The sequence below is a fragment of the Struthio camelus genome, chromosome 28, assembly GCF_040807025.1.
Source record: "Struthio camelus isolate bStrCam1 chromosome 28, bStrCam1.hap1, whole genome shotgun sequence".
Classification (NCBI taxonomy): Eukaryota; Metazoa; Chordata; class Aves; order Struthioniformes; family Struthionidae; genus Struthio; species Struthio camelus.
The window spans coordinates 1,871,126-1,898,235 of NC_090969.1; the positions used below are offsets into that span (position 1 = coordinate 1,871,126).

The window sequence follows — 27,110 nt, forward strand, 5'->3', positions numbered from 1 at the left end:
TGCTTGACCTCACAGCCAGCCTCCAACACATCAAGGGAGGTGGTTCTTATCTGGCCCAAACACAGCAACCTTTTCTTTGAATTAGCAGATAAAACTACTTGAGGGAACACAAGCATTATCCTCTGGTGGAGGAAGAAAACTCCACATCAGAGCAGCTATCTGCATCTGAAAAGCAAATTCATTTACTTGCCCAGAGCTGCAGAGTGCATGGGAGACACTCCCCCAAGAGCTACCTAGAAACCCAGTGTTTCATCAACAGAGCAGGGTGGGGGCCCCTGAGCCATCACCCCATACCCCAAACCTGTAGCTACAGCTCCTTGTGCTCACCGTTCTGCCTTTTGTAATTACCTCTCCTCTCAAATTCCTTCCACATGAGTGACAACCGCATCACCTTCACCCTAGTGCCAATGTGAAATGGAAAGTAATTAATTCCTTTTTACTTGGTTGGAGGAGCTGTATCATTGCTATTATTAACGATGGACTCCAACGCAGTTGGTGTATTCTTCAGCCAAAAAAGACGAGTTTCATATGTAAAAGCAGCCTTAGGGGAAAAGGAAAGTCCTGACGCATCATGCTGTTGGTAGTCAAGGGTGGGTTTCAGCCTGGCTAACTTTGTGCGCTCTGAGTCAGCCATCTGGTCTACCTGCACAGGGCTGGAGATGGAAAGCAATCTCTGGGGCTTTCCTTCCATCTCCCTTAGGATGGGAGGATCTACCATTTGGTGGTGATCTTCACTGACTATGTAGCATACAGAAAACCCTTCAGATAGCCAAAGTTATGTGAGAGCAACTCCCAAAGAAGCCATAGGCATTTAAGGAGAAGATTGGCAACTTGCATTTGTCTCTGAGTATTTTGCTGTCTGGGACTTGCATCTCCCATGAACCAAGCACACCGTGATGGGGTGGGAGGGAAAAGTCAACCTCACGCATGCAAGTCATGATATACATCAATTGGTGTCCAAAGCCCTAACACTGACCAGTAATCCCCTACCTTTCGGGTGCAGATCCCTTGGCTGCAATCCATTTACTTCCAGTTCCCATGAGTGTAAATATGCGGACAGTCAGAACCAGTGAGACAGCCCTGCTGGGCAAAAATCACAGGATCAAGCCCCTGTCTACAATAAAAGCTCAATCTTCTAATTGACACCAAAATAAATAATTGCTATTTATTCCCCTCCTCCTTTTAAAAAGTAAACGGCATCTGAAAGAAAGCAGCCATGAAAACAACAGGGACACAAAGTACTTCTGGGGGTTTAATTAACTCTGCTACCTTGCAAGACAGAGGTAGTTCAAAGCACAACACCCCTCCACAGTGGTGATTCCTCGATATTATGTTATACTTGTATTGTGGCCAGCAGCTGCTCAGGCTTGCAGATAACAGAGGAGGAAGCTGTTCGGCAGTATGTGTTTGCAAGTTCATCCTGCTTCTATAAACAAAGTATGAATCATCTTTTTCTGAACTACTTCAAACACAATGAGGACCAAAAAAGCTTGCCATTCCTCAAAATGAAGTTATTTTTCACATTTTCTACTTGATTTCTTACTCGATCTGCCTGCAATGCTAAATGCAAAACAAAGGGCTGCATTAGTACCTGAAGCTGAGAAAGGGAAGATCCAGGGCATCTTAGCACATCCAGATTGCTACCGGTGTGGATCTAGGCAGGGGGAATCCTGCAGAGTGCTTTTCTAGTGAATTCAAGCACACCAGATATGTAGCACTTGCCTGAAAGAGCTGATTAAATCTTTGGGAAACTACACTACAGTCGTGTTTATAAACTGTGAATTGGGAACAGCCCTGGAGTGCTCCATTTCCATACAGCCAGCGAATTCAGAGCAGTTCCCATTCCCACAATCTTTCCACCTCCTTTTTTTCCCCCTCGTTCTGTTTGTTTGTTTGTTTCCATCCTCCTAAAATATCAAAGCTGAAATCTTCAAAGCCAAGGTATCAGCACAACTATTTGTGATAGAGCTGAATGGTAGCTGTGAGCATTGCTGCCAAAAGCCACACATGAACAAAAGACTTTGTCAAAACGTTCTGTTTTCATTCTTGTATTTTTTAGAGTGACATGAAGAATAAGTCTGCAGAGGCAAGATTTTCAGAAGAGATCAGGATGCTGAGCCCATACAGAGTTGGAAGCAGAGGTATTTTTGCAGCTCTTCTGTTGTGGCATAGAGGGAACTGAGCAGTACATTTCATCCTCAAAACCCACGATAAAACAATTTACTCTGCTGCAGGGCACGCTGTAAAACACCACTCTGCCTGAAACAGATTCCTTTGTATAAAATACAAGGAACTGCAACATTTTAAAACCTTGCTTGTGAACAGAAAAGTAGTGAAAGCAATCCTGAGGGATAAAGTTTTCAGGTGAGAAAGCTGTTGAGCGACAAGGGATTTTGAACCGTGTTTTCCTCTCTGTGCCCAGAGTGACTCACTGAAACTTTCGATACGGTGAAGAGTCTGGCTTTCTACAAAGACGGCAGAAGGCGACAGTTATTTCCAAACAATATCATTGTTGCTTAGAACCTGGCTATATTATTTCAGAAGGGTGTGTGTGCGGAGTGAGTTCACTCTCCAGAATGCTGTTGGACATGCCAAGCCTAATTAATCAGAAAGATGATCCACCTCATCAAACCCATCCCAGTCTCATAAATGCATAAAAGGACTCTTCTGAGCCCGTGGAGAGCACAGGTTCATCTTTCTCTTTTCCCTCCTACTCCTTGCTCCAGGCCAGCACCTTCGCTCCTTTATTCTTGCTGTAGCATCCATTCCAGTCCAAAAACCAGCAATGTCTCGCCAGTCCACCGTGCGGATCCAGAGGGGAAGAAGTGGCTTCAGCACTGCTTCTGCAGTTGTCCCAAACACCTGCCGCACCAGCTTCAGTTCACGCTCTGTCAGCCAAGTCGGAGGCTGCAATGCTGGCAGTGGGTTTGCTAGGGTTGGTGGTGGCTTTGGAAGCAGGAGCCTCTACAGTGTTGGTGGATGCAAGAGGATCTCCGTGGCTGGAAGGGGTGGTGGCTTCTATGGACCTGCAGGTTTTGGTGGCGGCGCTGGTAGCGTGTACGGTTGTGGTGGTGGCTTTGGCATGCCAGTTAACACTGGCTATGGATATAGTGCATTTGGTGGTGGCATGGGTGGCCCTGGATTCCCAGCTGGGGGCATCCATGAAGTCTCGGTCAACCAGAGCCTTCTGAAACCTCTCAACCTGGAGATTGACCCCAGCATCCAGAGGATCCGAAAGGAGGAGAAGGAACAAATCAAAACCCTCAACAACAAATTTGCCTCCTTCATCGACAAGGTGAGATTCTTTTCTTAGGAGCCTTACAAGCCCATAAGCTGATCAAGAAGAACCTGGAAATGAGGAATTAAACTGGAACATGCCACAGTCCCCAGAAATTTCAGGGAATGGTACCTGCTACATAGTGGTTGCTATGAATTAATCGTCCAGTATTCAACGTCCTCCTAATTTACTACTTGATGTTAGTAGGCAGTGGAGAAAGAGAGCTCTAGGAGACAATCCCATCCTTCTGGACATGCTGGGCTCTCTGCCCTGAGCGTTGTAGAAGCCTTCACAACAGGCTCTTAGATGGTTTAAAGTGAGATGTGAGCAATCCATCTAAAAGGATTGAGAAAGGAATCACACAAATTGGCACTAGGGAGAAGTAAATTTCTCATGGTGTGAATTTCCCTAAAAGACATTTAAAGCCATCAGTGAAACAGTACCAATCTGTTTGGACTGTTAGTTCAAAATAGCAAAATTCAAGCTGACAATGTCTGTCTCCTTCATTTCCTTGTTGATGTTTTAGATGCACCAGAGCATCTGGTTTATTTCTGTTCCAGTTGAACAGCTCCTCTTTGTTTTCAAGGATAATGCTACATTATTCGGTAAATCTTGAGGGAGGCTATTATTTGAGAGGAGGAGGAACTGGCGCTTTTTTTATTTCCTGATTAAGAATGCAAACCCTGATTTGATCCTTATCTGATTTTGCACGCAGCATTCACACAAAATGTATGCAACTTGTGTTTTAGCAAAGGGATGAAGTGGAAGCATGGGGCAGGGAAATCAGTAGTCAGAGATAGTTTGCAATACTGAGCAGGGTCCCTGTAGTCAAACAACAAATTCCTGCTTCTACCAGATGAGAATTTGCGTATAAAGACCAGCTGGAAAGGGGTACTTCATCACCTCAGCTAGTACTGAGATCCAGTATTTGCAAGGAAATTCTCCAGAATCTCTGTTCTTTCAAAACACCTTCAGGATATTTCTACTCGCAGGTCCGATTCCTCGAGCAACAAAATAAAGTGCTGGAGACCAAGTGGAGCCTGCTTCAGGAGCAGGGAATGAAAACAGTTAGAAGCAACATTGAGCCGCTTTTTGAGACTTACATCAACAATCTCAGGATGCAGCTAAACAGTTTGCTGAGCGACAAGGGAAGGCTGGAAGGAGAGCTGGTCAATACACAGTACCTGGTTGAGGATTTCAAGAAGAAGTAAGTCTATTGAGTTAGTGATCTACCTACCCGTGTAGGGGCAGTTCTTCTCCATTCCACATCCTTAAGCCAACCAGGGAACTTAGGTAAGCCTCTAAAAATATACTGGGACATGGAAAATCCTAACAGCAAAGACTGTGCCTTTTTCTCAGGATATATGGTAACAGAGTTCCAAATACACAAAACATTCAGGGAATAATTTAGAATACAATCAGAGACTTATTGACTAAATTACCTACTGAGAAAAAAATCACATGCTAGGTGCGCGAGTTTCAGGATATCATCCTAATTTGCTTAAGAAAGGCAGAAGTCGTATGACTAATGGCCAAAAACAGGAAAAAAGGAATAGCAGAGATTCTTTAAAAAAATTTTTGATATACTTGTTTCAACTAGTTTAGCCTAGGAACTTTGCTCGTGGTCTCTTGTTCGGATGCTCTGTAGGAGAGAAGAGCATCGTACGCAAAATGCTCCTAAGGAAGCTCATTCCAGCCAACTAAAATCACCTCTGTCTGTTACTTGCCTAAACAAATGCTTCTTCTGCCTCCCTCCATTAGGTATGAAGATGAAATCAACAGGCGTACAGTTGCAGAGAATGAGTTTGTGACACTTAAGAAGGTGAGAGCAAACTGCAGAATACAATTTAATTATTACTTGTAGAGCTCTAATCATCTGTTCATTTACAAATCTGTTCATTCATATTCCAAAAGCTTTTTTTATGGCTTCTCTCCTGGACTATTATACCAGAGATAAGCATGCTCCTGACTTGCTAATAAGAGTGCTTAAACCGCACTACCTAAATATCTCGTCTTCCAGGATGTAGACGCTGCGTATATGAACAAGGTGGAACTACAAGCCAAGGCAGATGCGCTATCTGAAGAAATTAATTTCCTGAGAGCCCTCTATGAAGCAGTGAGTACAACCAGCTCCCCAGTCATTTATACCTTCAAAGTTAAGAGCGTCCCTCCCTTCTTCCCTCTGAAAGCCTGTAATTTCTTCCCTCCGGAGATGCTACATCCTCTCCCTCTTCAGAGTTATACCAACTGTCTTAGCTTAGATAATGATCTGTAGCCTCTCCCAGATCTGCATACTCATCTGTAAGTATGAAAAAGTCTCCAAAGTGAATTAGCTCACCTAATCTCCTCCTCACTTTGCAGGAACTGTCTCAGATGCAGACCCAGATCTCTGACACCTCTGTCATCCTGACCATGGACAACAACCGAAACCTGGACCTGGACAGCATCATCTCAGAGGTCAAAGCGCAATACGAGGACATCGCCAACAGGAGCCGGGCTGAAGCTGAGTCCTGGTACCAAACCAAGGTGAAGGAATTGGGGGTTTCCATTCTATTACCTTCATGTCTTTTCCTGAACCGATAAGGACTGACTCTTCTGAAAGAACATCTCAAACACTGTGTATTGCACAGCAACACTCCCGCTGCTAGTTTGGGCTCAAGAACAGACCCGTGCTTTCCAGCACCTCCCTCCCCACACACTGCTTTGCTCCAAAACCAATGGGTTTTACCTGGAATGATTGTTCCTCCCTCTGTGACAGTATGAAGAGCTGCAGGCTACAGCCGGCAGGCACGGAGACGACCTCCGCAACACCAAGCAGGAGATCTCTGAGCTCAACCGTCACGTCCAGCGCCTGCGGTCTGAAATCGACGGCGTGAAGAAACAGGTAAAGGGCAGCAGAAAATATACAGGGTTTTGCCTTCTTAGCTGCATCACCTGGGCCAATTTATCCCCTTGACTTTGAACAGAGAGGCAGGGGAAAAAATCAGAGGAAACCTCAGCAAGTCCTGCTCAGTGTGACCCTTTTTCTCTCAAAACAGAACTGCCACTAAAACCTGTTAGACTGATGGTGCTGCCAAAGAGGCAAATAAATGAACAGAACTTGGGTAAAACCCTAAGGAATGTAAGCAGGTTTGGAGTTAGCAGTTCGGCCCTCAACACAAACCTTTTCTATGAGCACTAACCTCAGGTCCCTGCAGGTTAAGCCCGTCCTCACTGCTCGAATCAGACCTTGTAATTGCAGGGCACAAAAAGAACAAGTCTAGGACCTGGATAGAGAATTTGGCTGCCAGTTTCTCTTCTCTAGTGCGCGAACCTGAAAACAGCCATCGCGGATGCTGAAGAACGTGGGGAGCTGGCCCTCAAGGACGCCAAGGCAAAACTGGCCGAGCTGGAAGACGCCCTGCAGAAGGCCAAGGCAGACCTGGCTCGGCAGCTCCGTGAGTACCAAGAGCTCATGAACGTCAAGCTGGCCCTGGACATCGAGATCGCCACCTACAGAAAGCTGCTGGAGGGAGAGGAGTGCAGGTAGGTGGCAAACACATCCCTTCTGGTCCTGATGTTGGAGGACAAAGCAATGCAAGTGCTGGAGATGTTCAGCAATTCTGAAATGCACAGGCTAAACAGGGCATCCTGGAGGGGGAAAGGAATAGCATCGCAGGAAGCATCCACGAATCATGCCAAGTGTTTACTTTTCTACTGAAAAGCCTCTAAGAAACATCCTGTATACCCCCCAGTGAAGCTTCTTATCTCTTACTTTGCTGTGTTCTGTCCCCTAACAGGCTGGCTGGAGACGGTGTCCCAGTGAATATATGTAAGTCACTAAAATACATGTACTTACCTGATTTCAGCACTAGTCTCTGAGCACATCTCTGCCCCTGAGAGACTGATACCCTGAGAGACTGAAAGCTCTGCCTGTTTCTTTTTTGTAGCCGTGACCAGAACAACTATTGGAACAGGATACGGAGGAGGAAGCAATGTTGGTATGGGAGGGGGAGTGTGCAGCATGGGGAACAGCTTCAGCTGTGGAAATGGTCCCGGCGTTAGCAGCACCACCCTTGGAGCTGGCAGCAGCTCCAGCGTGAAGTTTGTCTCAACCTCCTCAACCAGAAGAAGTTACCGAAGCTAAAGATTTTGGTTCAGACGTCTTCACTCGCCAGAACACACCTTAACACTGGTCCTTTATTAAAGTATAGTTGGGTTCAACAGGATGAGGGCCTAGAGTTAGCCTCCTAAATCCTATGTCTTGTCGCACAAGAGCCTCACTTTAGGAACTCTCTCTCAGCCATGCTGTCTAGCACGTGCCGTGTAGGGCTCTGCTACTGAACACTAGTCCAGCTTTTAAATTCGCAACTTGCTTGTTACAGCTCAGCATTTTTGGCCAGATTTTGTATATAAAATATATCCTATGACTGTTTGTCTCTCTTCACTTTCTGGTGTTTGTCTAATAAAATGCATATGTAACTTATTCTATTGTGTGGACCTTTATTAATTAAATGACATGGAACAGCAAATGCAAATGCAGGTAACGAGCACTTTTCCTAGGGCCCTGCCCAGTTAGAGGTGCAGATTTCTGCTCCTCATTCACATTTCTTGAATCTCCCCATTAGTAGCCAAAACACACAGAGCGTAAGCACCAAAGGGATTTTTGCCATTGATTTCAATGCACCAGATCTTTGCACTGTGCAAGTAAAACACCTGGAAGCTAAAGGCAGGGCACGCCAAGGCAAGAGTCAGGCACAGGGGGAAAAGAAGGTCTAAGATTCATTTACTATGCAGCTTCCAACCATACTACAGCCAACAGCCTGGCTCCCAATGGGTGCAAAGGGCATTGGCAAGTGAGCGATGTACCTGTACAAACACATAACAATAGGGAACTAATTACCAGGGGAGTCAGAGCAACCACCCAACTTGTTCAAGACTATCAGTCCATCTAGAAACCCCATTTACTGGGAGCTTTCTCACCTAAGTGTAGACGCCAGCAGCGCAAACAGCCGTCTGAGTAGGCTGATGGGATGCCCTCTCCATTCAGAGTACGGCACGCTGTCCACCCTGTTTTAGATATTTATCTTGGGCCTTGGAAATTCACGTTCTCTCTCCTTTGACTACAAGCCAGCAGAGGGTCCAGTCTATATGCATTCATGTTACGTTGAGGGGAGAGATCTCCCACTCAACAGCTATCAGAAATATCTAAGGATGGGATGAGCTAATTACAGGAGACTCTGGTGACCTGGATACTTTTCAGAAAGAGAAAGTCTTCACCATCCAAATGTTTCTTCACATTCCTAGAATGCACTGGAGACAAGATCTTGTTTTGAGAAGGTAGAGAAAACCAGAGGTGTAGGAATTTTAGATGTGGTTCTGAGTAATCGGGAGAAATTAATTGAGAAGCAAAAGCAGAGCATCGTCTGGCTGAAAGCTACAAAGAAGTGATAGACTTCACTGCCCTGGGAGAGGAAGATGAGTTGAACAAACACAGGAGATTTGGAAAAAAAAAAAACCACCCAACCCCCCGCGTATCTCAGTAAGTTCAGGGAATGGATAGATTGGGACTCTTGGAAAAATACTCAAAGAGATGGGTGAGTAGAGGGGAACTGGTAGTCCCTGAAAGAGACTGTATTCAGGTTTGCTTTCAAGACTAGCAGCTTCCAGTGATTTCCTAGGGTGTTCTGAGCTCTGCACGTTCCTCTCCATATCCTTCAGAAAAACTCCTTCTCCACAAAACCTTGCAGGCTTGGTTCCGGGTCTGTTGTAGCTCTCCCCTCCTGCTCCACCATCTCTCCAGGCACTTCTCCCTGCTGAGTACACAGTGACTTTCTAAGGAGGAACAATCTCTCTCCTCCCTCCAAACAGCAGCCTGGGCAAGGCTAAGTAATGGTCTTCCTCATTGCTGCCCAAACACACTTTCTAACCAAACAGGATGTAACGTATATAGCCGACAGGCAAGTCAAACGGATGCCATCCATTGCATCAACACCTGGATCATAGCACAGAGATTACAAAGCCCTTCATTTAGCAGGGGAAAAACTGAGGCCAGAACACTGATCTGTCCTGAGCATCGCATTTTAAGTAAGATACCAGAAAAAGCAACAGACACAGGTTTGGATCTCTGGATAACGTACAACTGTCCTTGCTCCACAGCAGGGCTCCAATCACAACGTACCTAGCCTTCTGCATGCGCTCCTACTCGACCAGTTAAACAGAGCCGTAGAGATGACCCGGGGCTTGCATTCCAGTAGGAGAGGACAGCCCTCATTAATTCTAGCATAGCTCAAGTTAAGACCTTAGTCATAACAAAATGAATGCCGCTTGCACTCAGGGGCTCAAATTTGCAACATGCAGAGGGAACTGTACCTCCAAACTCCCTGATCACTAATTGCTACCTACAGCACATTCACAGAGTTCTTCGAGACAGATACAATCTGCAGCTTAGTCACAGAAGCTCCTCTCTCAAACTGCTGCATGTCATAACTCAAAATAGTCAAAACACTCCTAGAACAGTTATTTTTGCTTCATTCCAGGGTGTGTAATGAAAAAATTAGGAAAGGAAAAAGAAAAAAAAAAAAAGCATGGCTGAGAGGCAAAAAGAGATGACAGGCATCTGCAAATTACCCTCCAGGGACCTTCTGGCCAAACTCAATTGATTGCCTGGCCTCTGAGCGTGAAATGGCAAGCACAAACACGCACTTGAAAGATGCGTCTGCAAACGCCTGCTCCATATCCCAGTGCCAGCACGTCTTTTTAATGACTGAGGAAGGATACAACTTCCCAGCAAGCGCTCTGCAGGTACACTGCTAACACCTCTGATGAACAGGTGCTCAGGTTATGCACGGGCATCGACAAGAGAGATGTACCTGGCACGGTGCAAACCCAAAGAGCTGCAGGGTCTGAAGGAAGCAGGTCCATCACCAAAGTTATAGGCACCCAGACAAGCTCCTGGGAGAGACCTTTAAGCATCTCACCTGCTTTGGGACAAGTGCCTACGTGTACAGTGTTTCTGCACAGCGTGCATATGGCAATTCAAGAAAGCACGTGTGGCTTTCACTGGAGAAATGCACTACTTCACATTCCCTGGGAGCCATGCAATATAAGAGTAGAGGGAGTTGTCTGAACAGTTCTGCAAGCCCTGATCCTGAACACTACATTTCCTTGTGAGTAAGAGATACTGGAGAAGAAAGACAACAGATTGGTGCGCGGAGGGCAGCCTGGGAACACCACGTAGAGACAAGGTCACCTAATGAGTCAGGAGACAGCATAAAGTCTGCAAAGGTGAAGCCTGCATAAATTGCCAGGTCAGGTTTTGTGTTGTAACAGCCAACGGAAACTCCCTCCCAGGGCACATTCAGATATTTCGTCACCTGTCAGTCTGAATCAGAATGAAACATAGACACTTTCTGCAGAAAGAAAAGGTCTGAATGCCATTCTGTCCGTGTCCTTCCCAGTCCCCAGCTGGTTTTTGATAGCTGACGGTCCAAGACTTGTATTAATGCCTCATCACCATCCTGGCTGTCCCTCCATCACTTTTTTCTGCCTTCTGTATCTGCTCTAGTTTAAAGACCTCCTGTTTGGGCATGAAAACAGGTGTCCAAAATTCCCAACAAGTTGAGGCCTGAGGTGCTGATGCCCTGCTGGGGCTTATTCAAAACCACAGCATTAGGAAAAGGACGACCCACACTAGCAAAGTTCTCACACCTTGGACCACTGCACAGTGAAAGAATGTGTCCTTACGCAAGAAAGGGATTGATTCACCATGAAATACGGATGAGTGAGCACTTGCCTAACACAGGGAACCATCTGACTGCACAGGTAAAAGGAAGGAGAAGAATGGCTGTGAACAAGAGTTGACCAGGCAGTATTTAGTGTTTTCACAGATATTTCAACAGCTAGACCATGACTGTCACAGAAAAATGCAATTCTTGCACTTTGCAAGTGCTTCATAGGTGCATGTGCTCACAGTGAACTCACTGTTCGCATTGCTGCTGGGTGTGCCAAGCCCAGTTAATCAGTAAGATGAGCACCACGCCAGACCCATCCCCAGCTTGCAAGGGTATAAAAGGGCCAGTCTCAGCCCAGGGGGAGTACAGCTTCATCTTCCTGCCTTCAGTCACCTCCTTACTGCTTTATTCTTTCTACAGCTCTCGCTCTGCTCAGATCAGCTGCCATGTCTCGCCAGTGTGCTGTTAGGAACCAGAGCAAAATTGGCTTCAGCGCTGCTTCTGCCTACATCCCCAATACCTGCAGCAGCACCAGCTTCTGCTCACGTTCTGTATCCCAAGGTGGAAGCTGTGGTACCACCGCTGGGTTTGGAAGATATGGTGGAGGTTTTGGAAGCAGGAGCCTCTATAGCCTTGGTGGATGCAAGAGGATCTCCGTGGCTGGAAGGGGTGGTGGCTTCTACGGCCCTGCAGGTTTTGGTGCTGGCTCTGGAATTGCCTGTGGTTTTGGTGGTGCAGCTGGCGGTGCCTTCAGGTTTGGTGGTGGCATGGCAGGCCCTGGATTCCCTGCTCTCCCAGCTGGGGGCATCCATGAAGTCTCGGTCAACCAGAACCTTTTGAAACCTCTCAACCTGGAGATCGACCCCAACATCCAGAGTATCCGTAAGGATGAGAAGGAACAGATCCAAACCCTCAACAACAAATTTGCCTCCTTCATCGACAAGGTGAGACATGAGATTTCTCAATTGCTTTGTGCTGATTCTGCAGCAGGGAAAAACAAGTAAGGACAACTTATATTGTTATTGTTATATTGTTATCGTTATATTGTTATCAGCAATTTTGCTCTTCATGCACTGCCGTTTCTAATGTCAGCAGCCTGAGAGTAAAACCTGAAAGATCCTCAGTTTGAGACCATTCATCCCACTCCTTAATGCTGAGATGAGCCCTGCATACAGAGGTTTCCAGATCAGTTCTAGCATTCTCAGATCAGGCAATAGAGGGGAAATAGTGATAGAGGATATAAGGAGGCAGAGTTTGCCATATGAGCTGGAAAATTAACATCAGATTTGCAATGCCTGTTTCCATCCTTGTGGCCTTCAACAATCCTTCTGCTATAGTCCAGTCTTTGAGTAGAAATTCTCAGGTGTTCCCTGAGTGCTGAGAGTTCCTACCTCCCAGCAAGTGCCCCTGTACCTTGCAGGACTGTACCCTGCTTCTCCAATGTAAGGTCTCCTAAAACCACTGCCTTTCTGAAAAACCTACTTCCCCTTTCCAGGTCCGATTCCTTGAGCAAGAAAACAAGGTCTTGGAGACCAAGTGGGCCCTTCTGCAAGAACAAGGAAACAAAACTGTCATAAACAACATTGAGCCCCTCTTCGAGACCTACATCAACAACCTCAGGAGACAGCTGAACAACTTGCTGGCAGACAAGGAGAACTTGGCAGGGGAGCTGAACAAGGTGCAAAGTCTTGCTGAGGATTTCAAGAACAAGTAAGTCTATTCACCTGTGATCTGCCCAGTGAACAAGGTGGGCTGTGACAGATGCCAGCTCCCTATTGTATCTGTGCAATCAAAAAGAAAAGAATGCCTTTTCTCTGATATCATCTTCTGAGTAAAGCCCAGGTTTGCATATGAGACATACACAGCCTTGCTTCCCCATGGCTAAAAGTGACAGGCAGAAAGTTATGGGGCTATATACATAAAAAGTTAGAGCCCAGTCCTGCAAATATTTTTGCACAAAATGACTTCTTTACAAGCCTAGACAAACCCTTCATTTCCATCCCCCAGATATGAAGAGGAGATCAACAAGCGTGCAGCTGTGGAGAACGAATTTGTTATCCTGAAGAAGGTGGGTACACACTCCATTTCCTGGCCCTGCTTGTAGTCGGTGTAACCATAGCAGGAAACACATTCTCTACCTTTTCCTCAGCTCCTCAGAAAAAAGCTTCATTTCTGTGACGTTTTTCTTCTTCTAGGAGGTGGATGCTGCCTACATGACCAAGACAGAGCTGCAAGCCAGGCTGGACTCCCTCGTAGAGGAGATAGATTTCCTCAGGGCCCTCTATGAGGCAGTAAGCACCAGCGTTTACATCCTCCTCGCAGTTGACATGTTCTTGCCTTCCTTTTCCCCTCTGTTATGCTTTTGCATGGACTACCATCGTTGTTTTTACCCTATCTTAATGTTTCTTGGAAAAAAATCCTTTGTGCATTCAGCTTTACCTTCCACCTGGGGGGTTTCCTCCCTCTGAGCACAAGACATTCTCACTCCTGCAACTCATCCAAATAACTGCTGCTTTTTCAGGAACTGTCTCAGATGCAGACACAGATCTCAGACACCTCTGTCATCCTGACCATGGACAACAACCGCAGCCTAGACATGGACAGCATCATTGCAGAGGTCAAAGCACAGTATGAGGACATCGCCAACCGGAGCCGGGCAGAGGCTGAGTCCTGGTACCAGTCCAGGGTGAGTGCTCAGGAAGAATGTCTGCAAGGGGCAAATCACGCTCCCTCCTCCAAATTCTCAAGGGGAGGCAGGTCCCACTGTGTTTTTTATGATACCAGGTATTTTCAAATTCAATAGTCCTGTAAAGCTCTAAAGGGCTAATTTGGGATCAAGAAGGGACCCATGCTTCTGAGTGCAAACACCCACATCCCCACACACTGCTTTGCTCCAAAACCAATGGGTTTTACCTGGAATGATTGTTCCTCCCTCTGTGACAGTATGAAGAGCTGCAGGCTACAGCCGGCAGGCACGGGGACGACCTCCGCAACACCAAGCAGGAGATCTCTGAGCTCAACCGTCACGTCCAGCGCCTGCGGTCTGAAATCGACGGCGTGAAGAAACAGGTAAAGGACGGTAGAATCGGTAGAAGTCTTTTAACACTTTCTGTGGCCTAATTTCATAGCGTGAAGTTAGATTTAATCCAGGCTGTGACCAGGCCCAGAATACAGATAAGGTCAGGGATCACTAAAATCACACCCCTACCTGTTAATCTAAACTCTTCTGCATCTAGACCACACCTCTTGTCTTCAGGGCAGAGAGAGAACCAGTCTACTTTCTGGATGGGGGATCTAACCTCTTTTTTTCCTCCCACAGTGTGTCAGTTTGCAGACAGCCATTGCGGATGCTGAGCAGCGCGGCGAGCTGGCCCTCAAGGATGCCAGGGCAAAACTGGCCGAGCTGGAAGATGCCCTGCAGAAGGCCAAGGTAGACCTGGCTCGGCAGCTCCGTGAGTACCAGGAGCTCATGAACGTCAAGCTGGCCCTGGACATCGAGATCGCCACCTACAGAAAGCTGCTGGAGGGAGAGGAGTGCAGGTAGGTGCAATTTTATGTCCTGGTTTCCAGATCTGCAATGGATTTGCAGACTCTTGTCAGCCTTAAAGGAGATCCCTGGGCTTCTCACCTTGAGAGACACCCAAAACCAGTTTAAAAGCAAGCAATCTCCTATGGAGATGACCCTTCTGGGAAAATAGTAGCCTTTCATGTAAACTTTCCAGCATTTACCAAAAATAATCTAAGGAAATTCTCCTGCATTTTCAGCCAGTTTGTGCCCATGGGCTCCTCTTGAATTGTGTCTTTCATTTTGCTCCCGAACAGGCTGTCTGGGGAAGGTGCCAGTGCAGTGAATATCTGTAAGTCCCTTTTAAAGATAGTTTTGTGACCTTTACATTTGTGTCTCTGCCACTCAGTGGCCAGTGTTCATGGATGTCTACGAAGATGGTGTTTTCCCTTTGCAGCTGTGACCAGAACGGGATATGGAAGTGGAAACTGTCTCACCCTCGGAGGCAGCAGCGGACTCGGTGTTGGTGGCGGGGTCTGTGCTGGAGGAACTGGCTTCAGCTCTGGAAGTGGACAAGGCATGGCTAGGTCATGTGTGGGAGGCGGAAGCAGCTCCAGCGTGAAATATGTCTCTACCACCTCTTCAACCAAAAGATGCTATTAAAGTGGAGACATCAGTACTGTTAGCTAGCGTGCGCTAGGTTTCGTTTTGTATTGCATGTAGTTCTTACTCTATTACTTGCAAAAGATTTAGAAGTCAAACTTGTCTGTCCCTATTTATACAAGTCGTGTCATGCTCCTGTTTGTTATTTTACTCCGAGCGCCTCATTTCCCAGTGTTTGTCTAATAAAAGCCACGCAGAATTCATTACGTTGCATTCTCTTTTAATTCCAAATACTTTACAGGATTGCAGGGAAAAGAGTGGCAGATACAGCAGAACAGAGTTGAAGGGAAACACAAGTCATACGCATAACAGTTGAGGCTTTTTCCTCCTTCGTCTACACTCATTGCAATCCCAAAGGCATCTCTCATATCAAGGAAGAAAGTGTTTTTCTCTTCCTGGTAGGAAGAGAAAGAGAAAACACCCTTCTATCTTCCTTTCTCCATTAAAGCATCTCAGCATTTTCACACCACCTCAATTGCACCTAAAACCCTGTAATCTTTCAAGATCTTATGTGATGAGTCATGTAGGGTTATAAGTCTAGTTTTGCTCAAGCAAGGACATAATTCAGATCACACTGTTCCATACACACACTAGCTGCAGGGGCTAATAAAATCCCATCAGTGGCATTGCCATAGTTAGAAATGGGAAAGATCAGTGACTTTGCACTCTTTGCACTCTTTTAGAAGAACAACGGAGTGCCCATTATCATCTTTATCGGAAGTGCCTCCAGGCAGACCATGCATTGCCTACAAAGCTGACAAGCACAGACTGAGACATCTAACAACAACTTGCTGGTTGCTCCTACCCCAGGACGCAAGCAGGTAGCAAAGTCAGTCTTTTTTTTTTTTTTTTTTAAACCAAAGCATGACAAAGGGGCAAAGGGGCATTCTCAGCATCTCTAGCTTCCCTCTTGTGGCATCTTCAGTCCCATCAGCTTTAAATGAAATGGCCATTGATACTGAGTTGAAAGCAAGCCGCAAGGGAACCCCTGGATCTTTTTTTCCCTGGTAATCACTGCTATGAAAAGTACAGGTTAGAAAATTTTGGTTAGTTTTATGAGCATGAAGGTTGTCAGGCCATTGCATTAGGTGAGTCTAGTGATTAACGGGTTGGGAAAGGCAGTCACGTGCCAGGCATACCAAACCAATTAGTTCAGTCAACATCATCCTCCACAGACAAGCCCATCCTATCAACGTGCATTTAATGACATGACCAGGTAAAGTCCACTTTAAATTTAAAACAATAACAACAATAAAAACTCACATTAAAGCCCACTTCTTATAAGACGTGAGACAGGTCTTAAATAAACGACCTCAAATCCTGAATCACAGGCAGTTCCATCCGAACCTGAGGACAAACTTCTTTCCTGGGAGGGTGACAGAGCACTGGAACAGGTTGCCCAGAGAGGTAGTGGAGTCTCCTTCGCTAGAGATATTCAAAACCCGTCTGGATGCGATCCTGGGAAATAGGCTCTAGAGGACCCTGCTTGAGCAGGGAGGTTGGACTAGATGATCTCCAGAGGTTCCTTCCAACCTAAACCATTCCGTGATTCTGTAAAAAATGCCTTAAATTGAGTTGTTCTGGTAGATTTCAGGAGCAGTTCCTGGAGCAACAAAATAAAGTCCTGGAGACCAAAAGGAGCCTCTTGCAAGACCAGAAAATACTGAGAAATAACACTGAACCCATATTCGACACTTGCATCAACAACATGAGGAGACTGCTTGACAGCTATCTCTGCACAGGATGCTCTTGAAGATTACAGGATCAGGTGAGCAACAATACACACACACATACACAAGAAACCCACCTGTTCCTTCTTCACTCTGTTCTCTTCCTGGCTGAGTTAGAAGACCCAAGCCAACTCCAAAACGGTGAGACCTCAAAAAGAACTGATGTGACTCAGTCCCCATCACTTTGGCTGCTGCATACGCATGTCATCAGAAGCACTCGACCTGTTGAAAGACCACGGGCATTTATTTCCAGAGGCAGATAAACTTTTCAGATGTTTCAAAGAGATGCAGAAGGCCGGACCTTCACAGGAGTTCAGGAACAGGTTCTCAATAGCTCAATGTATCCTAATAAGACTAGGCTTTTCAAATGTTTTCAGTTCCCATGCAGTCGTTTTAATAAGGGCCAGGATGAGTCTTCTGAAACCTGAATCTTGACAGCAAGACTATCAAGTGCTCTGAACACTCACGTTTCCAATGGGTGGAGGTTCCTTTCCAGGAAAGGCATGCTGTCCAAAAACAAAGATTAATTTTAAGTGTGCTCTTAAGCGTCCCCTCACCTTCTTTTTTTTTTTTTTTTTAATAATAAAGCCCCTTAACATTGACACGTTAGGTGGTTTTAGCACTTCTGAAAGTCAGAACTTAACTTCCATCCCAGTGAAGTCACTGAGGTCTTGGCGGAGGGTTTCAGCACAGCTCATTAATTCTTTAGGCTGCCAGGAAGAGGTGTTCCCTCTCATCCACTCCTTGCATTTTGGAAAAACATCTATCAAGCTATAGAGTCTGCTACCATACCCACAAGGGATATACTGCTTAATGGACATGAATAAGTAAGGCATTTAAATTGTCAGTCTGGAACTAGAAAAACAAGAGATGAGAGTTAGGAGCAGGCTGCAATTCAAGACAAGGACACGTGCATTCTGCCAAAAACCTTGTGCTCTCCCTTTCTTGGGGATCACGTGTCTACTACTCTCTGCCGCTTCACCCACAATGCCTCCAGCCCAAAAGAAGCACTGGAGTAGAGGTGACTGCCTTGGGGCAGAGAAATTATCCTCCACACTCTACTTTCAGACTTATTTTTTATGATTCTCTTTACCCTCAGAAAGGGACATTAAGCAGAGAAAAATCCTGCCCTATACCACTTTGGGCACTTAAGACCTAAGGGTCTGCTGCAAGTCAGCCATTTGGACTGCCCTAATCCATTTTAGGATGAGAAAAATGACATTCCGGAAAATAATATCCAAAAAGATATTACTGATGGTACCAATGTCTACAGCTACCAGAAAGAGGTCACTGCTTCTGTCCCAGCTTCCTAGGAATTTTGCTTTTCCATTCTTTTTTTTTGTTATTTTTTAAACTTTATAGATTACAAAGGACTCTTCCTAATGTTTTGCTCTTTTAAGTCAAATAATAATCAATTTGGCATTTAGAAATTAGACATATGCTAAATTATTTTTCCTATTCTACATGGCTAAGAGCTTAGAGAGCTATGAATCTATACATAGGCTAGGACTCTACATTAAGCATGATTTTAAGGGTTGGATACTCCTAATGTGAAGAAATCTGAAGCTCTTCCCCCATGAAAGGGTCACACCAGTCTGGCATGTTTTATTAGCTGCACTGACTCTTTCCTTTGAACTCCCGTCTTTCATCTCCCCCATTTAATTCATTTCATTTGAGCTGGGCATCAGTCCATGGCTCGCGTTAGTTTTTATCCTTTCCCAAGACAAGGACTGCTCAGCGCTGCCGAGCAGGCAATCCCGATGGCAGCTCTTCTTGCCCCAGCCTTCACCCTCCCTCCCTCCCTGCCATCCCCAGCCCTCCTGAAGCCACCAGGGCAGCTGGCATCAGAGATCCCTGGCTCTGCTGACTAACTCAAGTGTGGCGGCAATGAGATCAGCTACGGCTCCACCTAGCCCTCCCGGCCTGAGAAAACCAACAGAGAGCACTAAGCTCCCATTCACACTGAAAACTTCTGGAAAGATAAAACATACCTTTAACGAGGGCCTGCAGCTTTTCTAGATGGCCTCTTTCCATCACCTAGCCCAAGGGTGCTGTCTTCGTATCACAGCTGGCAATATATATACAATGTACACTGATACAACAAGGACAGAGGTTGTGCTTGTCAGTTAGCTTTTCCTGCTGCTTCCTTCTAAGAGCTATACATTGGTGGTAAATGCCTCCTGGGAACAGACTCTTTATTCTCAGCAAGCACCCCACAACGAATGCACGGAGCAGGGTTTCCCATAGGCCCATGGTGGATCGGAGTGGGTTGCAATATGTAAGCTGTAAAGGGATGCTCACCTCCCCTTCTCAACAGGTATGAAGAGAGTTCAACATGTGCAGGACTGCAGAGAATGTGTATGAGGTGCTCAAGAAGGTGAGGCACCAATAACAAAGAAAACACAGTTTTTAAAGGCAAAATGCATTTGAATGCAAATAACCCTTTTCATCCAGCAGTACCAAGCTGGGCAAAGCACTTAGCAAACATGTAGTCATTCCTACTGAAGGAGGAACACCCAGTTGTGCCAGTGCTGCCTTATGTCAGTCACTGGCAACAGCTCGCTCATCCAAAGCTCACATGAGTCCTGGTCTCCCAGGTGCCAGATCAAATCTGGGTCCGCCAGATCTTGTAGTCACCGCACTGGATGCTCTGCTACTTCTTCAGCATCATTCTGGGCAGCATCGTTACAGAAGGCAAAGTGCAGTACAAGGACATCACCAACTTGAGCCGAGCAGAGGCTCAGTCCTGGTAAGACTCCGGTCAGACCTTGTTGCGTCAGAGCAAGGTCAGGATGTGAAAATTAATCAAGTGAACCGGGAAATTTTTGTCTAGCCTTTTCCAACAAGCCATTTTATACCAGAAAGTGCAAGCAGACTGGAGACAGGATACTGAATTGGATACTACTTCATTGTGAGTTTTTCTGACATATTAAAAATACCATTTTGAGAAGGTAAGCAGACCTTAACTTTCTTTACGATGGGACAGAGACAAAGAGAGATAGAGGGAAGACTGTAATATACTAAAGCTCATGAGCAAGAGTTTGGACTAAGCGTAGAAAGAGGCAGAAGACTCAGCCTAGAGAGAATCAGAGCAAGGACATTCTCAGCAATTGGCTGTGGTGGAGAAACATAGGGAAAAGACTGAGCAATGCCTGCAACAGGAGGGGGAAGGGCCTAAAAACTCCATGATCAATGAGCTTTAGGAGGTCTCCATCCCATAACATCGTTGCTTCACCAGAGGATAACATGAACAAAGTCAAAACATGCTCATATTCACCAAGTACTCACTCATACTCACTTGCTATTCTGCAGCAGGTGCAGCTCAATGCACTGCAAGCAAAACTCAACCCAGGCTAGGTGGTAGCTGGACATTCATTAGTGTGTGGTTTGAGGCCTTAGTGTTGGCTAAACCTTTAGCCATGGTTGTTCCCTTAGAAAGGAGTATCACCCTTTGGGTTAGATCTCTGCAAGGCGTAAATGCTATTTTGGCTTCATCAGTTGGGCTGTGCCATTTTGCGTCATTGGGGATGAATCCACAAAATTACCACGAGCAGAACGGGTGCCCTATCCTACGCAGTCACAGGTGTTATTTCAGTTCCTGTCCTTCCTGTCAGAGACTCATCACTTCATTTAGATATTAAACACCTCAGACCATTCAGTTATAGAATGTCACCATCACTGGTGCCAAATCGTTGCTTGAAGCCATCCTAAACAACAAGCTCTTCCTTCTCTCTCCTCTTGCTCTCCCAGACTGGCTGGAGAAGAGAATAGCACAGTGAATATTTGTAAGTAACCTAGCTCTTAAGCAGTAGACTGAGTATTCATTGAGTTATTCCTTAAAACGTAACTGGAACTGATGATAACGCAGTACAAAGGAGTCATGCTGCTAGTAGTTATCACCACAAAAATACAGTATACGTAAGGATTTGAAATATGGACAGCGGCTGACTACCAAGGAAAACCCTCAGCACGTGAAACCAAAGACTGAAATTCCCTTATACTGTTCTCTCCTGTGGCTTCTCATCACAGCTGTGGTCTAATCTGGACACAGCTATGGAGGCGGGAACACACTGGGGCTGGGCTTCAGCAGCAGGCTCAGTGCGGGAGGAAGCAGTACCAGCTCCAGCAGTGGGAGACGCCTGGCCAGGGGATTCAGCTCAGGAGTGGAAAGCAGCTCAAGCATGAGGTCTGTATTGGAAATCACAATCAAAAAGAGCTTCCAGAGCTACGTCCCAGCAGAGCCCAACTCAGCAGAGCAGAAGAGGTCGAGTACCACCTCCTACTGGCAGCACAAAGCCTACTAAACACCATTCAAAGAGTTCTGCTATCTCATTCCCATTAAGGGAAAACACATTCCCTGTGCTATTCACCGGCTTGGGAGAAACACCTCTTCGAGTCTACTTTATTTCTCTGCACAAAGCCTCATCCAGCCAAGGAGCAGCCCAGCACTGCTTGTCAATGAGTAATCAGCATTCCCATTAACAGGTGCAGGCATCAAAGCTCAGCTTATGGATTCCCAGGGCTCCCTTTTGCTTCAGTGCCCTGGTGTAAAGCAGGAATAGATATAGCACTTGGATTTACACTAGCATACACGAAAGCAGAACCTGTCCCTTCATCTGCTTTTGGTAGGAACCAGCAGGTACGTCAGGAAGATCATCTTGTGTGCTCCCTCCCCATTGACCCTGCTCCCTGCTGTTGCAATTGCTTTCCCCGTGGGTTCAAAGAATGGGAAAGTGTCTTTCAGTAAGAGGCAGTTGCTCTATTTCCCAGTTCCTCTTGCACTGCTCTCATTTCTCTGTCTACTCCAGGGCTTTCTAGCTTTACCCACATCCAACAACACAACCTTCATTTTCCAGAGGTGAAATGGCTTGGTTGTCTATAACATCAAGCTCCTCACACACCCGGTATGTATAACTCAAGCCAAAAAGAGTGCATTATCTACAGGTTGCTAGCCCTTGTCTCAGCAGCAAACCACTCTCCTCTCTACCAGCCAGAGCGGGCTCAAAGTAGAGACAGTAATAGCACACGAATTAAAAAGATAGGAAGAACAAAAAGGAGGAACAGCAGGCTTCGGTAACAAATCTTACATAACCTGAAAAAACACCTCTATTTGAGTGCCTTCGTTCTCAGCTTGTTTTTTAAAAGAGGGGGAAAGGAGCAAAAGAAGACTGGAAAATTATGCGTCCAAATATAACTAAGCCCATTTCCTCTCATCTTCTGCTCCTGCTGAACTGTTTGAATTTTATTAAACCTCTTCAGTAAACTGCATTCAACCTAACTGTGCACAATGCGGGTTTTATGTGCCATTATGAAATCCACCTAAAAGTACAGTTTTAAAACAAGTGTATTAGAAACACTTTGCCAGAGAGGGGCCAAAGAACAGGAATACCCAAGTGCTTTGGGAGGTTTTCCAAGCCAAACAGAGCCAGACCAGAAGGTGGGGCTGGTTTTGCCTGGTCATGAACATCTACGTCAGAACCAGTCCAAGGACATAAGCAGATACTTTTGGGTCAAATGAATCGTTCTCCAGTAACACCTCCCTTTCCTCCAAGGGACCAAAAGGGCTCTAGGCAGTTGGCTGAAGATGTCTGCATCACAGGAGTACTCTATAAGATGCTTCAAAGTCAGAAAAGATGGATCCCACGCATACGAGCTAAACTTCTGGAAAGGCTAGTTCCAGATCTGCAGCTTGTGCTATGTACTAACATTGCTGCATGCTACCACAGCCAGAGCTTTGCCTTCATACGGCTACACTGGCCCGGGAAACATAGGTAAACCAAAGCCTCTGTTCTTCATTCCCACTGCCCCAGAACAAAGGGGCATCCCTTTGTCTCCATCCCTTCTCCTGACGGGCCACGAGCTAAACGGGGATGCTTCCAAGCTGAGGCTTCTGTTGGGTCAGCAGATCGAAGTCAGGCTGGCTCAGACAAGTTGGCAGTACCATGCTCTGCTCAGGTCTGTAATTACAAACCCAAGCGAGAGGAGTAGCCAACATCACTTCTTCCATTTCACGGTGGATGCCAACTATCACATGTAGCAGCTGTTTACCAGCATCCAGGGCCCAATCATGAAAGATGATGAGCTCTCTGAAGTCCTTTTAGGCTGACTCCAAAGAAGTGCTTAGCACACACAACTCCCACACAGCTTTATCCTAAAACGTTGCCCGGCTAAATGAAGCAGGACAGCTTTCAGGCTTGCATGCATGAACTTCTCTCTGATCCTCTTCATGGCACAGAACATGTTCTCAGACCATGGTGAATGCAAGTAAATCAGATAAAAGCAAATGCATTTTTAGGAGAGGACTGAGTTTTTCAGAACGAGGCCCTCAGCATTATTCCACTGGAGGCAAAAGAATTAAGAGGGTTCCCACCCATGACACACAGCCCTCTCAATAGTTCAAAGAGAGGACGGAAAGTCCACTTGTTTCATTTTCTAATGAAACAGTGGAAAGATGTATCTGTCTGTCTTGTGCCGTTGCCACTCTGAATCCACTTCCCTTGCTGGAAGAATAAAAAACAAAAAACTGAAATTACATTCACTGGGATTTTCCACCAGAAAAGAATGGCCCAGCGCAATTCTCCTTTAAGCTATACCCCACACAGGACAATTCTGTTCAGTGCTGCAAGAAAGAAGAACGGTGTCAATCTAACTGACAGATGTCAGCCACACTTCCCCAAAGCTAAGGAAAACAACGTACTCTTCTTCAGGGCATGCAGTGGAGGAGAAAAACACATTGATAATTTGAGAGAGAGAGCAGTAATTGGACAGAATTTCTCCTGGCAGAATCAGTTTCCTCACTCCACCATCACCTTGACCAATTCAACCTTTGCCTTTGGTTCCCCCAGCAGGTGCAAAGATCCAATCTGAAAAAAATCTTTAATCCACTGCTTTCTCCTGCTCTCATACTCCTTTTCACTGTACCTGCTGTCTGCCTGTAGTTTCCAGTCAAAGCCCTGGCACCCTGGGATATGTTTACACGGGTCTGTCTCCAGGCCCAAGGGAAGTAAGAGACTCTTCTCCTGAGGTTAACAAAATTACAGAGGTTGAACAAAAGAAAGAAAAGTGTGAATAATAATAAGAATAAGCCTCACAAAAGGAGCAACTCTGGCTAAAGGCTAATGTAACACTGATCAGAATCAGACCAGGTGTTTGAATTGCTGGGATATTCCCAACAGCTTAACTCAGATTCTTTATTTCTCCACTTGTAAAGCAAAGCAGCGCTCCTTCCCTCTCTTGCAATGCCTTGCAAGCATCAAAAGATTGGTTCTGCTTCCCTCTATGTTTACTATAAAAAAGGGAGGCCTGCAAATGCAGTTTTTATGAGACTATGGATTTCTTTCCATTCAAATTAGAAATACAGCCTATAACTGAATATGCTAGATATGCATTTAAGAGTAGCCCAAGTCACTCTTCAGCAAAATAGTCAAGTGGGACTATTTCCAAACACTCCAAGCTCATAAACATCTTTAAAAATCATCATTTTGGACTGGTTGTGCAGCCAAAGCCCATTTGCCTGGGAGATAAAAAGGTAAAAGCTCTGGTTCCCATTCCAGAGGGTTTCTCGCTGGACCAGCTCACATCCTCTGCCTCCTGCTCAGGCATCAGCTTCTCCCTCTGCCTTTGTTCCCGTTCAAGTGGGTTGCGATGTCTTGCCGATCCCACCACGTCCACTCTGGAGCCAGGGGCCTGAAGAGTTTCAGTTCTTGCTCTGCTGTGATCCCAAGGAACATGAAGAGATGCACCGCCAGCTCCGTTTTGTGCTGGGGAGGTGGTGCTGCGGGATATCGAGGGCTGGGATGCTTCAGCAGCAGGAGCCTCAGCAGCAACGCAGCCTGCAACCCCAGGATGGTGATCAGTTTTAGCTCAGCCTGGTCATTTTGACTGATTGTGTACCCCAGCTAGTCAAAATCTTTTCTTCTTTTCTGTGCCCAATGATCATTTCTTGTGCCTAAGAGGATAAGAGAGGGAAATAATTTAACAACATGGTAAGGTTAGATCCATGAAACAGCAGCTCTAAGAGTTTGTAATCCCACTTCGTGCTGGTGTTAAGCAGAATGCTCTTTGATTTCATAAACCATTCTCTCACACGCTTCAGGACGTGGATTGTGCCTGCGTGAACCAAGCTGAGCTGGAAACCAAGGTGGAGTCCCTCAGCCCAGAGATCAACTTCCTAAGGAGCCTGTGTGAGACAGTAATGGCTTTTCCTTTTCCTTTCCCTTCACTCCAGGCCTCTTTAGAGGGCTTTATGGAGTTAGACTCCCATGGCCCATCGCTTAACTTCACGGAGATTTTCGGTGTTTCTTGCCCTCTGTGTATATTGGTTAAACTACAGATTTCAAATGAGTTACTCTTGCATTGCACAGGCAAGATCCTAAGGAATCTGCTTCAATGTGAATGGTAAAGGTAGACTCCAGAGATTAAATCAGAAATCTTTTTTGGGGTTTCTGCAGTGAGGCTGAAGTTACAATACCCAGAGAACATGTTTTCTTGTCTCCACACAGTCAAAATGAGCAGGGAAAGCACCTGTGGCACAGACTGACAATTTTGCTGTCACCCCTAGGAAATGGCTCATCTCCAAGCATCCATTTCAGACACCTCTGTTATTGTGCAAATGGACAACAGCTGAGGCCTGGACACGGATGATATCATCGCTGATGTCAAAGCTCAATATGAAGACATTGCCAAAAGGAGCCAGGCTGATGCAGAGTCCTGCAAGCAAGGTGAGTCATAATGGACACTTAGAAAAACACTTCCCATTTTACGCCACACTTCCGCGAAGGACCTGCTTCTTCAAATTTCCTTATTTTGGTTGAATAGTCTGCTTTCTTAGCTATTTGTTGTGCTTTCCCAATGTGTGATATATCCCTCTCCTATTGTCTGCACACACAGAGCTGCTACAGTCTAAATGAGTCATTCCTTTCCCCCTAGCAACATAGGTTTGTCCCTTAAAGCTCAAAATCCAGGACTGAGGACCCAGAATCAGACAGCAGGTTTCACTGCTGACTCATCTCCTTGATCTGATTATTTATTTTCATTGCATTTTCTCTCTCCTCAGTATGAGGAACTGAGAGAAATTGCTGGCAAACATGACAACACATGCGTAACACAAAGAACAAAATTATGGAGCTGAATCGGGTGATTCAGAGACTGAATGGGGAACTCGAAAACACCAAAACGCAGGTAAGGATGCCTCAGTGACAATAACGTATCAATTCCAGTTCCCAGGCTATGGGACTCCAAAACTCTACTATAGCAAAGGAACAACAAAGCCAGTTTTGATGAAATACATGTCAGCTGCTCAACTCTGTTGCTGCTAATAGAAAGTATGGACAGAGGACAACGGTCTATTACTACTAATAACTTTTACTCCTTTACTACTGTCAGAAGAGAGTTGTAGTGAGAAGACAACACATCCACCAAAGCTAGACAGAGAGAAACATCCTAGATTTAGTGGTTTACCTATAGAGTACACATATGACAAAGTGCAGATGGATGAATACACAAATAGGCAGATTCAACAGCTCTGAACTATTCAAAGTACACGCAAGTAAGTGGCAATAATGAACACCTACCTCCAGAGATGCAAACTGGAAAGAGCCATTGCTGAAGCAGAGGAGCATGGAGAAGTAGCCATCAAGGACGCAAAGTGCAAACTCTCCGAGCTGGAGGCAGCTCTGCAGAAGGCGAAACAGGACATGGCCTGCCAGCTCCGCGAGTACCAGGAGCTCATGAACATCAAGATGGCCCTGGACATCGAGATAGCTACCTAGATAGCTACCTACAGGAAGCTGCAGGAGGGAGAGGAAAGCAGGTGGCTGCTAGCACAACCCTGCAAAATACCTGCAAAGAAGAAACACTAATATGTTTAACACCATCACCTGCCTTCACAGGCTGCCTGATAAGCCATCATCTCTTTAATTGCAACAAATCCTACTGAGGACCAGTGTCCTTGGAGGTGACACTTTCCAAAACACTTGCAGGATTTAGGAGCCCAAATGTCTTACAAAGTCAAGAGCTCCTAATGAACTTAGGCAGTTAGCTTTTCTCCCAAGTGGAAGATCTGGCACGAATAGGGATGATGCCTTGTGTCAGGTCTTATCAAGGCAAAGACCCAGTCAAGCTTCCTAACCACAATCATGCCTGGCCACCTTTGCCTCCCCAGCCAAAATAACTGGGTACCTATTCACATGCGGGCTAATTGAGGAGACGGAGGGAAGGCCTCT

General features: G+C 45.8%; 3 protein-coding genes and 1 long non-coding RNA gene across 4 annotated transcripts; 3 read left to right on the forward strand and 1 right to left on the reverse strand.

The window, feature by feature from the left end:
• The first annotated feature begins 2,558 nt into the window (after positions 1 to 2,558).
• LOC104152351 (keratin, type II cytoskeletal 5) lies at positions 2,559 to 7,740 on the forward strand. The gene is made up of 9 exons (XM_009687666.2): positions 2,559 to 3,295; positions 4,270 to 4,484; positions 5,039 to 5,099; positions 5,298 to 5,393; positions 5,639 to 5,803; positions 6,036 to 6,161; positions 6,582 to 6,802; positions 7,057 to 7,088; positions 7,207 to 7,740. Exons 1-9 carry the CDS (start codon positions 2,786 to 2,788, stop codon positions 7,401 to 7,403), a joined length of 1,623 nt encoding a protein of 540 aa, XP_009685961.1. The 5' UTR covers positions 2,559 to 2,785; the 3' UTR covers positions 7,404 to 7,740.
• Positions 7,741 to 11,388: 3,648 nt separating this feature from the next.
• On the forward strand, positions 11,389 to 15,359 carry LOC104152571 (keratin, type II cytoskeletal 5). Its single transcript, XM_009687976.2, has 9 exons — positions 11,389 to 11,933; positions 12,485 to 12,699; positions 12,997 to 13,057; positions 13,185 to 13,280; positions 13,511 to 13,675; positions 13,933 to 14,058; positions 14,309 to 14,529; positions 14,812 to 14,846; positions 14,952 to 15,359. Exons 1-9 carry the CDS (start codon positions 11,436 to 11,438, stop codon positions 15,155 to 15,157), a joined length of 1,623 nt encoding a protein of 540 aa, XP_009686271.2. The 5' UTR covers positions 11,389 to 11,435; the 3' UTR covers positions 15,158 to 15,359.
• A 652-nt stretch (positions 15,360 to 16,011) lies between these two features.
• LOC138062559 (uncharacterized) lies at positions 16,012 to 23,438 on the reverse strand. The gene is made up of 3 exons (XR_011136519.1): positions 18,879 to 23,438; positions 16,965 to 17,109; positions 16,012 to 16,708 (listed from the first exon to the last, which is right to left on the reverse strand). It is a non-coding gene; the product is annotated as an uncharacterized lncRNA (long non-coding RNA).
• A 1,532-nt stretch (positions 23,439 to 24,970) lies between these two features.
• Positions 24,971 to 26,869, forward strand: LOC104152581 (keratin, type II cytoskeletal cochleal; the record flags this gene model as incomplete). Its single annotated transcript, XM_068921123.1, is given in 4 exon segments — positions 24,971 to 25,078; positions 25,448 to 25,607; positions 25,943 to 26,067; positions 26,466 to 26,869. Coding segments are annotated over 4 exon segments (675 nt in total), but the record flags the coding sequence as incomplete, so codon positions are not given.
• Positions 26,870 to 27,110: the final 241 nt, after the last annotated feature.

What these genes read in the sequence shown, in the direction of transcription:
- LOC104152571 (XM_009687976.2), top strand. Translation starts at nt 11,436, where the DNA reads ATGTCTCGCCAGTGTGCTGTTAGGAACCAGAGCAAAATTGGCTTCAGC. An exon ending in GCTGAGGATTTCAAGAACAA is followed by an intron (nt 12,700 to 12,996) that starts GTAAGTCTATTC and finishes TCCATCCCCCAG; the next exon opens with ATATGAAGAGGAGATCAACA. An exon ending in TGCCAGTGCAGTGAATATCT is followed by an intron (nt 14,847 to 14,951) that starts GTAAGTCCCTTT and finishes TTCCCTTTGCAG; the next exon opens with CTGTGACCAGAACGGGATAT.
- LOC104152351 (XM_009687666.2), top strand. Translation starts at nt 2,786, where the DNA reads ATGTCTCGCCAGTCCACCGTGCGGATCCAGAGGGGAAGAAGTGGCTTC. An exon ending in TGAGAGCCCTCTATGAAGCA is followed by an intron (nt 5,394 to 5,638) that starts GTGAGTACAACC and finishes CTCACTTTGCAG; the next exon opens with GAACTGTCTCAGATGCAGAC. An exon ending in TCGACGGCGTGAAGAAACAG is followed by an intron (nt 6,162 to 6,581) that starts GTAAAGGGCAGC and finishes TCTCTTCTCTAG; the next exon opens with TGCGCGAACCTGAAAACAGC.